Genomic DNA, 15,464 nt, shown 5'->3' on the forward strand with positions numbered 1-15,464 from the left:
CATCGATTGTCATGATACATTTGACTAGACATCATCATCATCATCATCATCATCATCATCATGATCTCTTTGACGCCTTTCTGCCAAGTCATGTGCTGTCCACCTCGCGGTTTGGGCCATCCTGAAAGAGGCACGGAGAACAACGCTGGTCTCGGTAGACGGTGTTTTGGCATGCGTAGCACATGACCGAGCCACCGTAGTCGATGATACTGGAAGTTTTCTCGGATTGAGGAGCCTGCAGCACAACTGGACTTCGATGTTTCATTTGTTGTGATCTTAATCGAACAAGCTAGAAATGGAAAAGTGGTTAGTCGAATATCGATTTCAAATTCAGAAGATTCCTGAAATTCGCCAGTCCCCTTCCACTGGTAGTCACCAGTACGTTATTGATCGAATATTTAAAAAAAATGGTTCCTTACATTTCACCCGAATCTCGACTCACTTGTTGCTTACAAAAAGGCCTGTTCAATTCGCGGAAGGGTTGACCAAATTTAATATTTTTCCTCGAAACATGCATTCTTCGAAGGTTCTGGTCCGTCGGCTAGTCTGGCCCATGAAGAAAGGAGTTGAGACCCTCTCTGATTACTTAATGGCAATGTAAGGAGATTCAGAAACTTCCCGCGTAGAGTTCACCCTGTACATGAAGATAATTCATGCCTAGAAGCCGAGAAGCAATACACAGGTGTTTCATCCTTATTCAGAATAATCGACACTACGAAATTCACGAAACTCTATGAAGTTCCGAACCCGCTACTAGTATGAACACTGACCAAATTTAATATTTTTCCTCGAATCATGCATTCTTCGAAGGTTTTGGTCCGTCGATTAGTCTGGCCCATGAAGAAGGGAGTTGAGATTGTCTCCGATTAGTTAATGGCAATGTAAGGAGATTCAGAAATTTCCCGCGTAGAGTTCACCCTGTACATGAAGATAATTCATGCCTAGAAGCCGAGAAGCAATACACAGGTGTTTCATCCTTATTCAGAATAATCGACACTACGAAATTCACGAAACTCTATGAAGTTCCGAACCCGCTACTAGTATGAACATTTGAAATTTCGGCCACGGACGGCTCATCGGCACTGTGATCACGTGACTGACTGATCACGTTCCTCGGGTGATGCATCCTCTGACGGAAAATTCACTGTTTGTGTGACTAATTCCTACTTCCCGGCGAATTAGAGGTTGGTGAATGGGCCTAGTCACTTTCTTGCGGAAAAAGCAATCAAAACCTGTTTGTGGGAGAGAAACCCGTCAACTCACCCTTCTTCCACCTTGGTGCGCAATAAGGTACTTCAGCCTTCAAAACCAACATTCGGTCTCCCTTTCAGAGAGTCACTGAATATGCCTTCTACGTGAAGCTCCAAACCACGGCATTTCAAGAATATTCATCAGCCTCACTGAACTGAGAAAAACTTGCTCCAAAGTCAAGTGAAAAAGAAACTTGTACACCAAAAGCAGTGTATATTACTCGTAAACCACCATAAACCATTGTGCAAAATCAATAGCTCATTAGGTATCAATGAGATCCATATCACTAAGGTCAATAGTAAGACTTATAGTGGCCAGCTTTCATTGGCTGTTTCGATTTTGGGATGACAATGTGGATATGTTGCGGAGCTATCTGGTGTCGGATAGTGACAGATGACTGCTGGGCTGTTTGTTGCTGCTGTTGCGTTTGTGAGGTGCCAGTTTGTGTGTTCACTCCATTTGTGTCGGGCAGTTGCATGCGACCTTGAGTTTGAAAATCGGGCTGCGTCTGCACGCCTGGTTGTGATTGGATAACCGGCTGCGCTTGGACGACGGGCTGTGGTTGAACGACCTGAGACGGCTGAACAACCGGCTGTGGCTGGATGACTTGTTGCGGGATTGTCATCCGGCTTTGCTGATCCGTGACTGTGGGTTGTGCCCCGGCGATAACCGACTGCTGGCTTTGTAGACTACTGACAACACTGGACTGAACAAGACCCGTGGGTTGCATTACAGCAACCAATTTGGGCACTTGCACAACTGGCTGGACGTGAACCACGGGTTGCACAGGTACGGCCACCGGGACATAGGCTTGTGCCTGATAAGCTGTCTGAACCACCGGCACCAAGCTGACGGCTGCCGGACCATAAGTACCGTATGTACCGTATAAACCGGAGAGTAGCTTGGCACCTTTCTGGGGTACTTGTTCCTCACCAATGATCTGATCCAGTTCGTCGTCAGCTTTCTCATCCGCCTTGTTATCCTCTATGCTTTCTTGTTTCTCATCAGTAACCACAGCAAAATTTGGCAACTCAGGAACTGTGTATTCGTCATCCATTTCAAGCTTGCCAAATATATGGGACAAATCCTGCATAACTGGCGGTTTGCCTCGTTCATTCATATTGGAGACAGCAATAGCATTCTTTGCAGAAAGTCGGGGAACGTCAGGCGGAAAAATTCCCGGCTCCCACATGTCTCTGGGAATTTGTATAGTAGGCCAGGCTAAAAGATGCTCCGGGCTCCCACATCTGGGAATTTGTATAGTAGGCCAGGCTAAAAGATGCTCCGAGGTAAGCAGCCAAATTAATTGAAGGCTCAAAAACAAGCAAGCGACTTTACGCATCATCAGACAGAAGATGTTGCTAGTGCAGAGTTTTTCTCTACCCAAGTCAGACTCTGGAGAGGAATGGGTTAACAAGTGGCGTCACTGACCAGTGAATGAGTGAACATACTTCTGCCTCACTGATTGAGAATCGTTTATCGATCAGAAGCGGATGGTTTGAATCGATTAAACACTGTCAATACTTATTTGGACCAAAGTTAATGTCATGAGTCGTGATCGATATTGGGTCAGCTGATAGGTCGACCAACGCAACAAATGCATTAAACCTACAAGCGGAATCAAGCTTCGCGTTAATGTATAGTGCTAGCCCAGTCTGCCCGGACGGTTTCACCGGGAAAAATACGCAGCAAACAGTTGGAACAAAAGGTACCTAATAAAAATGAGGAAGCGATGAAATACAGTGGTTAATCCAGGCAATGACGGCCGCGCTGTTAACGTTGAGAATTATCATCTCGGAGTCACGAGTTTGAATCTCCGTCAAACTGCATGTTGGCCTTTTCCAGCCCACCTGCTGTTTCAGAGGACATAGTATTCGTTGCGTAATATAGATATGGTTTACTGCGTAACCTAAGGAAATCTGGTTCTTAAATATACACAAAATTATTGACTGTATCCGAGAAAAATCGGGTATTTTTTGAAACCAATCTGGTGACTTTAAGAAGTCAGCATCTTGCAGAGGACGAAACTCAATCACCAAAATAATGAATATACACTCATTCGCAAACTAATTTGGTTTTTCGAGAGACTCACCTAGAACTCAGCTAAATCTCTCGTTCGTGATTTTCTGAGGCAAGTTTCAAGTAGAACATAAGGTTGACGGAAACCCAGGGACTACGCCTACCTGATGAGCCTTAAAAAGGGCGAAACCGTTCGTCGGCTGTCGACGGATTTTCAGCAACCTTATGAGTAGCACATCACCAAAATAATGGTTTGCTTGTTCAGGTATCGCGCACTGACTTAAGAGCCCTCAAGTTTTTCATTGTTTACTTTCAAGTTCGGGCAAAATTAACTCAAATTCGCTTGAGGGGAGAATTAAGCTTCTGGAATTCGGCAGAAAAAGTCAAACGAAACATGACGTACCATATATCTCGGAGGACCTCGTTCTTATACTCATCTGCACTTCTAAAGGATTCCAATACTTTTATCTGATCGTATCTCACTCAGATATGCTTGAATTTGTACCATTCTTCATTATTGAAAGGTTTGATCCATCACTATGTCTCTTGCCCTTCATTTTTCAGATCGGCAAACTTCCGCTAACCATTCCCAGCTACAGTACCCTACAAAGTTCTATTCCCACAATGAGATGTTCGGTTAGATCTGTTTACCGTTGGTGCACGTCTCGGTTGCCACACACCTAGGAAAGACTTTACCGTACACTTGAACCAGGCGAAGCCACTTATTCACTAAATCAGTCTGACAGGGTCGATTTTCACCAACTGCTCTGTTACGTCTAAACCATCTTCGAAGTGTTTATTCAGATTTTCTGGAGGATGCCAAAATCCAGACAATGAACTTGCCGGGTCCTCGCATACAGACTAACTTCGATGTAGTTTGATGTGGTATCTGGAGCCAGGAGGTGTCATCTGTTTACGTGTCCCCTTACTTATCCCAAGTATGCACATCCAGAGCTCACGTTAGTGGGACATTCTTGTGGATTTCATTGATTGATCAAGCTGATGTGATCGGTTGGATAAAAAGTCGACAGAGAATTGCCAGCTTGTCAGGACTTCTGACTGTTAAAGTCAGTGTTGGGGCCATTAGAGTAAGAGAAAGGGTTCATTATTGAGAAGTCGACCCTGAAAACGTCTCCGGAGTAAAGATGTGAAACGAAGGGTTCTACGATACTTGTTAAACTGGCCCGTGAATATCACGTGACTACCTCATGTGAAATGCAGTCTTGTTCAGAGGTCTGAAAACTTGTTGTGTGTTCATTAGCGGGTGATCAAGTAGCCGATTGGTGATAGAGTGCTTGCAAGTTAGTTGTCAAGCTGTATATCATATATCAAGGAACCAATCAACTAGGCTAAAAGCCCATTTAAGGGAAGTGGCTCGTTCCATCACTTAACCAGGATTGGCACCCACTCATCATGAATGGCCGGTTATGAATCCCCTTATAAGACCTGACAGTTAACGAGATGTTTGGAAGCGTTTGTGAGGTGCCAGTTTGTGTGTTCACTCCATTTGTGTCGGGCAGTTGCATGCGACCTTGAGTTTGAAAATCGGGCTGCGTCTGCACGCCTGGTTGTGATTGGATAACCGGCTGCGCTTGGACGACGGGCTGTGGTTGAACGACCTGAGACGGCTGAACAACCGGCTGTGGCTGGATGACTTGTTGCGGGATTGTCATCCGGCTTTGCTGATCCGTGACTGTGGGTTGTGCCCCGGCGATAACCGACTGCTGGCTTTGTAGACTACTGACAACACTGGACTGAACAAGACCCGTGGGTTGCATTACAGCAACCAATTTGGGCACTTGCACAACTGGCTGGACGTGAACCACGGGGTGCACAGGTACGGCCACCGGGACATAGGCTTGTGCCTGATAAGCTGTCTGAACCACCGGCACCAAGCTGACGGCTGCCGGACCATAAGTACCGTATGTACCGTATAAACCGGAGAGTAGCTTGGCACCTTTCTGGGGTACTTGTTCCTCACCAATGATCTGATCCAGTTCGTCGTCAGCTTTCTCATCCGCCTTGTTATCCTCTATGCTTTCTTGTTTCTCATCAGTAACCACAGCAAAATTTGGCAACTCAGGAACTGTGTATTCGTCATCCATTTCAAGCTTGCCAAATATATGGGACAAATCCTGCATAACTGGCGGTTTGCCTCGTTCATTCATATTGGAGACAGCAATAGCATTCTTTGCAGAAAGTCGGGGAACGTCAGGCGGAAAAATTCCCGGCTCCCACATGTCTCTGGGAATTTGTATAGTAGGCCAGGCTAAAAGATGCTCCGAGGTAAGCAGCCAAATTAATTGAAGGCTCAAAAACAAGCGGGACACTTTACGCATCATCAGACAGAAGATGTTGCTAGTGCAGAGTTTTTCTCTACCCAAGTCAGACTCTGGAGAGGAATGGGTTAACAAGTGGCGTCACTGACCAGTGAATGAGTGAACATACTTCTGCCTCACTGATTGAGAATCGTTTATCGATCAGAAGCGGATGGTTTGAATCGATTAAACACTGTCAATACTTATTTGGACCAAAGTTAATGTCATGAGTCGTGATCGATATTGGGTCAGCTGATAGGTCGACCAACGCAACAAATGCATTAAACCTACAAGCGGAATCAAGCTTCGCGTTAATGTATAGTGCTAGCCCAGTCTGCCCGGACGGTTTCACCGGGAAAAATATGCAGCAAACAGTTGGAACAAAAGGTACCTAATAAAAATGAGGAAGCGATGAAATACAGTGGTTAATCCAGGCAATGACGGCCGCACTGTTAACGTTGAGAATTATCATCTCGGAGTCACGAGTTTGAATCTCCGTCAAACTGCATGTCGGCCTTTTCCAGCCCACCTGCTGTTTCAGAGGACAGTGTTCGTAGCCTAACATAGATATGGTTTACTGCGTAACCTAAAGAAATTTGGTTCTTAAATATATGCAAAATTATTGACTGTATCCGAGAAACCAATCGGGTGACTTTAAGAAGTCAGCATGTTGCAGAGGACGAAACTCAATCACCAAAATAATGAATATACACTCATTCGCAAACTAATTTGGTTTTTCGAGAGACTCACCTAGAACTCAGCTAAATCTCTCGTTCGTGATTTTCTGAGGCAAGTTTCAAGTAGAACATAAGGTTGACGGAAACCCAGGGACTACGCCTACCTGATGAGCCTTAAAAAGGGCGAAACCGTTCGTCGGCTGTCGACGGATTTTCAGCAACCTTATGAGTAGCACATCACCAAAATAATGGTTTGCTTGTTCAGGTATCGCGCACTGACTTAAGAGCCCTCAAGTTTTTCATTGTTTACTTTCAAGTTCGGGCAAAATTAACTCAAATTCGCTTGAGGGGAGAATTAAGCTTCTGGAATTCGGCAGAAAAAGTCAAACGAAACATGACGTACCATATATCTCGGAGGGCCTAGTTCTTATACTCATCTGCACTTCTAAAGCATTCCAATACTTTTATCTGATCGTATCTCACTCAGATATGCTTGAATTTGTACCATTCTTCATTATTGAAAGGTTTGATCCATCACTATGTCTCTTGCCCTTCATTTTTCAGATCGGCAAACTTCCGCTAACCATTCCCAGCTACAATACCCTACAAAGTTCTATTCCCACAATGAGATGTTCGGTTAGATCTGTTTACCGTTGGTGCACGTCTCGGTTGCCACACACCTAGGAAAGACTTTACCGTACACTTGAACCAGGCGAAGCCACTTATTCACTAAATCAGTCTGACAGGGTCGATTTTCACCAACTGCTCTGTTACGTCTAAACCATCTTCGAAGTGTTTATTCAAATTTTCTGGAGGATGCCAACATCCAGACAATGAACTTGCCGGGTCCTCGCATACAGACTAACTTCGATGTAGTTTGATGTGGTATCTGGAGCCAGGAGGTGTCATCTGTTTACGTGTCCCCTTACTTATCCCAAGTATGCACATCCAGAGCTCACGTTAGTGGGACATTCTTGTGGATTTCATTGATTGATCAAGCTGATGTGATCGGTTGGATAAAAAGTCGACAGAGAATTGCCAGCTTGTCAGGACTTCTGACTGTTAAAGTCAGTGTTGGGGCCATTAGAGTAAGAGAAAGGGTTCATTATTGAGAAGTCGACCCTGAAAACGTCTCCGGAGTAAAGATGTGAAACGAAGGGTTCTACGATACTTGTTAAACTGGCCCGTGAATATCATGTGACTACCTCATGTGAAATGCAGTCTTGTTCAGAGGTCTGAAAACTTGTTGTGTGTTCATTAGCGGGTGATCAAGTAGCCGATTGGTGATAGAGTGCTTGCAAGTTAGTTGTCAAGCTGTATATCATATATCAAGGAACCAATCAACTAGGCTAAAAGCCCATTTAAGGGAAGTGGCTCGTTCCATCACTTAACCAGGATTGGCACCCACTCATCATGAATGGCCGGTTATGAATCCCCTTATAAGACCTGACAGTTAACGAGATGTTTGGAAGTCGATTACGTGTTTGTTGAAAAATTTCCGGTCAATTTACAAACCAACATAGGCCGTGGTCAATTCAGCCTACGTCTGCAGAGACTCAAAAACGAAACTTTGGACTGTTGTGAATACAAAACAAGCACATCTTGAACGAAAAAGCACCTCGAGTTATTGTACCATTTGATGCTTATAAAATACCATGAACAGACCACGTCACCTCTACACTGTATTGCAACAAAACCGAGCTTGATGCCTCGGGTTGATGGTGCCATTCTTTGTGTGTGGTAACCACGGTTTAACCACGGTGGTAACCACGGTGCCTCTCATTCGGAGGCACATGTACACCGAAGACAGTAAAATCTAAATCTGCTATGTAAGTTAAATCATCGGGTAACCATCTGCCAATCTGCTCCGTGCCACACTTATGGCACAGCGAACAGTCAGTCTCAATTTAGACGCAGTGCAAAATGTCTGATATAGTCTCAACAAAGACGATTGCATATTGGTGAGATAATAGCTCTTAGAATGAAGTGCAGTGCTCTATGAACGAGGAGGGAAATGGTATGAGGCATTGGAAACGCACGTTCCCATTAACCAGCTGCGTTCATTACCAACCAGCCTAGATCTGGACTAAATAGCCTGATTTGTCCTACGAACCAGCTCACACTCCTTCGACAGCTTGGTGGGCTGTCGAAGAACTCCCAGCAACCGTATAAGTAGTGCAGTAGGTCTATGCAATGTATCGTGATATCTCGAATATCGCGCCAACTGAAACATGAGGCAATCTGGTGTAGCTTAAAAACATCAGAAACGAGAGGCTCAGCTGGATTCGAGGTGAGTCTCTTGAAAAACCGAATTGGTTTGCAAATTAGTGTATTTCGCCAACTCTAAACTTTATTCTGAGCATGTTCGTTAATGGAAAATGCGATCAGAAACCATCTTTATCTTACGGGTATGTTTTTTATTTGATTTACGAATAGAAATTTTCGGATGTCAGAAAAAAGTGTTGTTTGCGTCGGGAATTTCATAATAGAAAAGTAACAATGATTCCTCAGCTGTAACTTCACCCTTTCGGTGCATTACTGCTATGCGATTTGAAGGAAGAGCAAGGGCTGAGACTGTCAGGTTGCCCGAGCCTACAGAGATAGAGATGTTGGGCTGGAACCAATAATCCTCCGGTCAGTAGGTTCGCGCCCTAACCAACGACCTGTCTCGAGTTCAGCTCAGACCGTAGAGCTGTAGGTCAAACAGCTGAGACGAATTGCAATCGATTGAGTCATAGGTTGATCATGATGGCACCGGATGTCCAAAGCATGAAATTTCGCTCCCTTTTGGATATTGACGATTCGACTGGACACGTCTGTTGCTATGGTCATGAGCGGTCAGAGAATTTTCAGCGACCTTGTGAGTAGTGCAATGTGTTGCGATATCTTGAATATCGCACCAAATGAAATATGAGATGGCATGACGCGACACACTCAATTGAAAAAGGCCAGCATAAACGGAAGATCCAGCTGGCTTCAGTTGAGCTTCCAGTTAGAGCAATATTGAAGTACAAACGAGAGCAGTTTGCCAATTTTATTCAGATTGACGGGAAGGACGAAACCACTGTCAAGTAGTTTTCAGTAGTGTGTCACTTCTAGTCCAATTTTCTTGGAGCGAAACTATCAGGACTGGTATTGTTTCAACTGCATCTAAGAGCTGAGTTTTCATAAATTTTGTTGGATTTGTGGACACCCTGTAGCTCAAGTGAATTGCTTGATCTATGTTGGTTACTTTAGCGGTCCCGGCGAGTTCCAAGACCGTGGAGCCTGACCTTGAGTCAGTGAAGAAGTCCAGTGTTAGCGTATTCTGCCGCCTTGTAAAATTGAACGCGGTACTGATGTGTTCAAAGTTGCACACAGAAGTTGTTGATGAACTTTGACACTAGGTGAAAAACCAAAATCGTCGTAAGTGTACATTATACACCATTTTCTTGTTTTCAGGATGTCAGATTAGAAATAGTTCCTACCCTGTCTGAAGGACCAACATGAACATGCATCCTGGTTGGTGAAGAAACTGTTCGCCCTGGTTTCACAAGCTCTATTATTGTAAGAGTAGATTGCCTAGTTTCAGTCAGTTCTCCTGAAAAAGACTCTGAATTCTTATGGGGCTAGCCTAAAAGTTCACTCACAATATTATGAAAAGCGGCGATGCAACTCAGCGTCAAAAAATGCATGATTTATCCACCTTCAACAGTAAGGATATGCATTCCTTGTCATCATCATCATCATCATCATCATCATCATCATCATCGTCATCGACAAACATGACATCGTGTTGAACACCGATGCTTCCCTAGCGTTAGAACCTAATTAGTGTACAAGTAAGTGTATTTAGCAACATATTTCCAACTGATTTTCAAACAGAAAACATTGTTGATGGAATCTAGCTGGTGGATTCGAAGAAGGGTGCACTGGGCTGTCGAAATTACTTCAGCAACCTTACCAGTAGTATGTTCCGTTTGAGTGACGTTATATATAAATTCACTGACTAGCAACGCCCCATTTGCCCCACATATAAACGGAATCACAAGGTAAGAACGACTCATCAGCATCATCGACAGCATGACATCAGTGTTCAACACCGATGCTTCACTGCCGTACAACCATGACTTATTTGAATGCCTTATTGTAAAGAAAAAAATAAAGGTGGACGGGGGAGGGACTTAGTGCTGGCTTAACACAATCATTCCGAGGTGCCTACACCTCCAGACATTCACTAAGGCAATCTGGATAGAAACTGACAACAAGAACGCCACTGACATCGGTTGACAGCCACATCTTGTAGTGTCTCCAACCAGGCACAGTGAGGATCACGCGGTCCCTATCCTGGAAGGCGAGTAGCACCGACAGCACCCAAACGTTTCGTGATTTCTTTCCTTTCTTTACCGGGCTGACAATTTTATTGGAACAGTGCACATCTTTTCTGTAATTTTCAACTGAAATAATTGAAAAGACGAACTTGAACTGAAAATGCCTGAGAACCAGCTTCAGGGTTTCCTAACGGAAACTCCAACCACAGAAAAGGCATAAACGTAAGTATCATGATTATAGGCGAGTCTGAACTGTTGACAATAAATGCTGCTTCGCCAGTGACTGTCCGCTCTCCGGGGGAAAAGGTTAAAAGTGTACTGAATAGGCTAAAGTAAAAAATCATTACCGCCTGTGCAAAGCTGGATGTGGCATTTTCCGAGGGAGTTACGTTATTTTCTATTTTTAGCTAGAAACTTTGATACTCCAACTGCACTGTCTGTTTACTCGTGTCAACCGCGATGGTTTGTCTTGGGCAGCACGCGGCGGTATTGCTTGCACGATGTTGTCCACGGAAAGTGCGGTCTATTATACTGAAACGGGAAGGAATTGGCGGATGACAGTGTTTAATTTGGTTCAGGCTTAGATTTAAGCTTGTACTCAACAGGTCCCTGCGAGTTTTTCTGCCGACGTTACTGCTCTGGTTTGAATGTTACTAAAAGACTCCTTTCCGCTAAAAAATCCGGTTTTGAGTAAACTGTTTGTGTCGTCACAGATATACACAAGCTTTCAGTGATCGGATTAGCGTCAGGAGGCGAACCCGTATCGAGTGCCACGCGACCACATCAATTTCATCATCACACGTCTTCTGTGTCCTTTATGCCAATTCAGGCTTCAAAACGACCGAGGAACCTGTTATGTGAAATTTGGAATAACCGAGCACACAACCTGAAACACTCTTGATTGAGAACAGACTAATGTAAACCAGGTGCTTTCCTAGCGCCTCACTAGTCTTGTTAGTAGAAGGGTCATTGTTGGAGGTTTCAGTTTGTTTTTGGCCATTCTATTGCCCTGCTTAACATCAGTGGTCCTCAAACTCGACCGAATTGTTGCGCTTTTGCGGGTCACTATCACCTACTCACTTTGCTATCTACATGCCTCTTGTGGGGCTAATGTGATCACTTGATAAAAACCATTTGCCTGACAGTTTTAATTGCAAAAACAGTGTTATAGCTGAGATTATCGTTATTTTGTCACTGCAAATGTGAAGAATTCAAGGTGGGTTTTGACGAGTAAATATCATCTGTAGCTTAAACTCATGGACCGTGTTGAATAGACTATGAGCTATCGTACTTTAGTGCAAAATTCAGCAAGCATTTAGGTACCATCGTGTTCGGATGGGTGCAGAGGGATTTTAGAGACCCATAAATTAGCCCCCCAGCCACTGGGCAAAGATGGATATTGGACTGATGACTGACAGTCAAATGGCCCAGCGATGTTTTCTTGTGCAGTGGGAAGGGGTTGGGGAGGGACATCGGTGGACGTTGAACTGCACGGGTAAATGATACTTCCCGGTTGCCCAGTCCGAGGAAGGAGGTTTGGTTGAGGTGGATTATGGAGAAACGCCTTTGAAGGTAATTTTTCGACTTCTTCAAACAATACCTTAGTATGGCTGCATTGCATGTATGATGTGCCGAGAGTAGATCTCAACCAGAGAGGAAGCCTGAAGTGCAAATAAACAATCATTTCAAGCTACTCATACCTGTGATAGTAGCTAAAATGAAAACACTCGTATCTTCGTGTCCATTAGGCTACCGTCACTTGAACAGTTCGACCAATTTGCTCGGCGAAACAAAACATTTTCCAAAGTTCCTACCTGGTATTCCTAAGAAGTACTTCCAAGTATTTTTTTTATCCGTTGCAAAACTACGTCACCAAAAGGATTCTTCAACAATTTGGAGCACTAGTCACAAGGACCTAGCTGGCAAAAGCGAAAGATTGTTCAGAGGCTTCCTTCCAATTAAGTAGCTATCTACATTTAAGGACCAAGAGGGTAAAGGTTTCTCAGGGTAGTTCCAGAGTAAATCTTTTTGACTCGTAAAGGATGAAGCTTTGCTGGTTTTTGGTGAGAATTTAGTTCATTTTAGTACTGCAAGCTCACAGACATGGGTACCTTTCGGATCCGCATATCGAATGTTGTATAACGATGCGGCCTATTGAGGGCGGGCAACGGAAATTTGTTGTGTAAAAAAAGAGAAAAGTATTAGCGGCTTTTTTACAATTAAATATTGAGTGATTCAGGCTCTTATCACACTAAGACGATGAACAAGTCAATGGAACATATCGAACACGGTGTTATCTTATGCCTCGAGAAAATTGTTTCTTTTACAAACAGCTGATTGCGCTCTAGATTTTTCACAAAGTGAATTACGGCGGCTCACATTTAGGATGCCTGGACGATAGGAAACTTTGCAGTTCATTGAGCAACGCTACTTTCAGTGTGGAGTTAAGACACAAAACCCAGCACTATGGACTTCATGACGCCTGCTGATCATAGGTCCTTCCGTTGACCGCATACAATCAGTTGTCTCGTTTAAGGCGTTGATTACTGAATTTGGCGGTTACCACAGCACCAGAAAACAAAAATTACCTTGTTAAACACTTTCTGACACGTTTGAGCTTCTCGTGTTGTAGTCATTACAACTGGGTGCTGAAAGGCTCTTGATCCAGCCTAAAGTTTACTTAGAAATCCATAACTGAGAATGGTGCACGTTTATTATCTTGATGAACCAGTGCCGTTCAGACTCAACTGTCAAAAACTGATGTACTGACTTTGAGCTGGGAGATTTTCAAACAGAAGTTGCAGGATGGTCGGAGCGAGCCCAGTCAAAGTCGACTCCGGACCTGACCCATGAACTATTTATGGCAGTTCGTTGAATATAAAGAGACGTTGCAGGGCAACCTGGGATATCCAGGGATCGGACATCTGGATATCAAAAGGCTGTTGGAAAAAGCAGTGTCAAGACGTTTCAGTGGCGTCGAGGAACGACATTTTTGCAGCACCTTCTGCGAGAGGGTGCCAAATGTTATAGCTGTTACTTACGTCAACATGGCAGAATGACCATACTTATCAGACTAAAGACAGAAGTCACCAAGAGAGGCCACCGCCACAAAGTCTCAGGATCAGGCGCATGTTAGTATGGTAATTCGTTGGGATACTGGTAACCCAGGTGCATTAGTTGGTAATTGATCAGGTGGCTGCTGATCTGTTCGCCGTGTTTGGCAATTGATTTGCAAACGTTTCGTCATCATTCGAGAAGGATACTACGACAGCTTGCTATAAGAATCGCCCACAGACAGAATGACAGCGATATCAATACTTAATGCAATGGATAAGACAAACGTGATCCAGAAAATTCAGTGTGAGGATTTTGAAAAGCACTACGTGGGACAAACAAGGAGGGAACTGTCAACCACAGTCAACGAACACAAGCTGGCTACTAGACTCCCGCTCATCTCCGCACACGAAGATAGGGAAGGACACAAATTCGATTGTAATAACGGCAGCATACTGGGTTAGGTAAGAACAAAGAAAGAACGCGAGTTCATGGAGCGATGAACAGCAATAGATCGATCCTGTCTATCAACCTCCGAAGAAACCCAGAGCCATAAAACCCGGAGCTGAAGAAGGATTTAAAGAAATTAACAGGACTACAAACTAGGAAAGACAGAACGTACACCACCAACCAATCAAACAACAGAGAAGTCGACCACGATGCAACGCATATCACAAACGGACCAATTGGAAGGGACAACAGTGGGCGGCAATTTCCACGGTAGCGTGGTCGTAGTCAGCAAGAAACGAAAACCACAACGCAACACAGATTATGATCGGCTCAACCAGAATCCAGGTACGACGATTATAAATGGCCATCCAGGTTACAGCACAAAAGCTGCTCTATGTAAACCATATAAACGCAAGCACGAATAGAGGGGCTACCGACCCAAAAGCGCACTGAAGATGTCGCCCTGAACGGCTACGAAACTTTTGAAAATTAATTGCCTGGCTCGGCGAACAGAGTAACAGACACTAACATGTTGGTAGGACTGGCTATCTTCCAAAGGGTCAAACCGTCATTGTAGAATACTATTTTAAATTGTCTGTTAAAATGAGCAGTGAAAAAAGATGGAAAGGAAAGTAGCAGAAGTGGATTTTCCTTCTACTTCTTTCAAAATGCCCATAAAACCACGGGTGATTGGGTGAATCTGGCATTTAGTTACGTTGACAGTTCATCCTATCCACCTGACCGTTTCACGTTCCTGAATTGTAAAAAGAGCTTGAAAGGTACAGTTGTTAGATCGATCTAGAGGTGAGTTAAGCAGCAAAAAATTGGTTTAATGGCTACACGTAAAAGGTTTTTTGAAGGCTTACAGAAACTACGGACAAGATGTAACGAATACATTAAACCTCAATTTGCCTGTGGTGTCAAATGGTTAGAAAATCAGACTAAACGGACGTGTAAGTGGCATAATTACTTCGATACATCCACTAATCTTCGATAGCTACTCTTGTTTAAAATCCCCTGCGATCTTGACAAGAGAACCAACTGAATCCCAGCTGAAACTCTCGTTTGTAGTATTTTCCAACCGAATGTGCTTCCTTTTGTTTCAGTTGGTATAAAACGAGACATCGCAGTATATTTTAGTGGAGACTAATCACAATGTTACTCTAAACCTGCACATTTGATTCTCAGCCTGGCTGAAGAGTGTAGGCCATCGAAGGGTTTTCAGCAGCCTTGAAGTGTTTCCTTCCAAGATGAGACTTTTACACTTTACCTTGTAATCGGTAGGAAGAGAAAACCAAGCTTTAGAGACTTTTACGTCCAATGGGCCTGCCAAGTTTATAAGGCTTTCTTAACACCAAGAGAGGTAGCGTTTTTTCAAACCTCTC

General features: G+C 43.9%; 2 protein-coding genes across 2 annotated transcripts in view; one reads left to right on the top strand and one right to left on the bottom strand.

Annotated features, from left to right (window-relative positions):
- The window catches only part of T265_00931 (hypothetical protein), a gene marked incomplete at both ends in the record, with an annotated part of 30,832 nt that extends 18,115 nt beyond the window's left edge, over positions 1-12,717 (top strand). Inside the window, one exon of the mRNA XM_009164826.1 lies at positions 12,661-12,717. Within this exon, the coding sequence (XP_009163090.1) occupies positions 12,661-12,717 (57 nt within the window). The remainder of the gene's footprint in view (positions 1-12,660) is intronic.
- On the bottom strand, positions 1,544-5,612 carry T265_00930 (hypothetical protein; the record flags this gene model as incomplete). Its single annotated transcript, XM_009164825.1, has 2 exons — positions 1,544-2,533; positions 4,773-5,612. The coding sequence occupies 2 exons, from the start codon at positions 5,610-5,612 to the stop codon at positions 1,544-1,546; spliced, it is 1,830 nt and encodes a 609-aa protein (XP_009163089.1).
- Positions 12,718-15,464: the final 2,747 nt, after the last annotated feature.

Source organism: Opisthorchis viverrini (assembly GCF_000715545.1).
Source record: "Opisthorchis viverrini unplaced genomic scaffold opera_v5_9, whole genome shotgun sequence".
Taxonomy (NCBI): Eukaryota; Metazoa; Platyhelminthes; class Trematoda; order Opisthorchiida; family Opisthorchiidae; genus Opisthorchis; species Opisthorchis viverrini.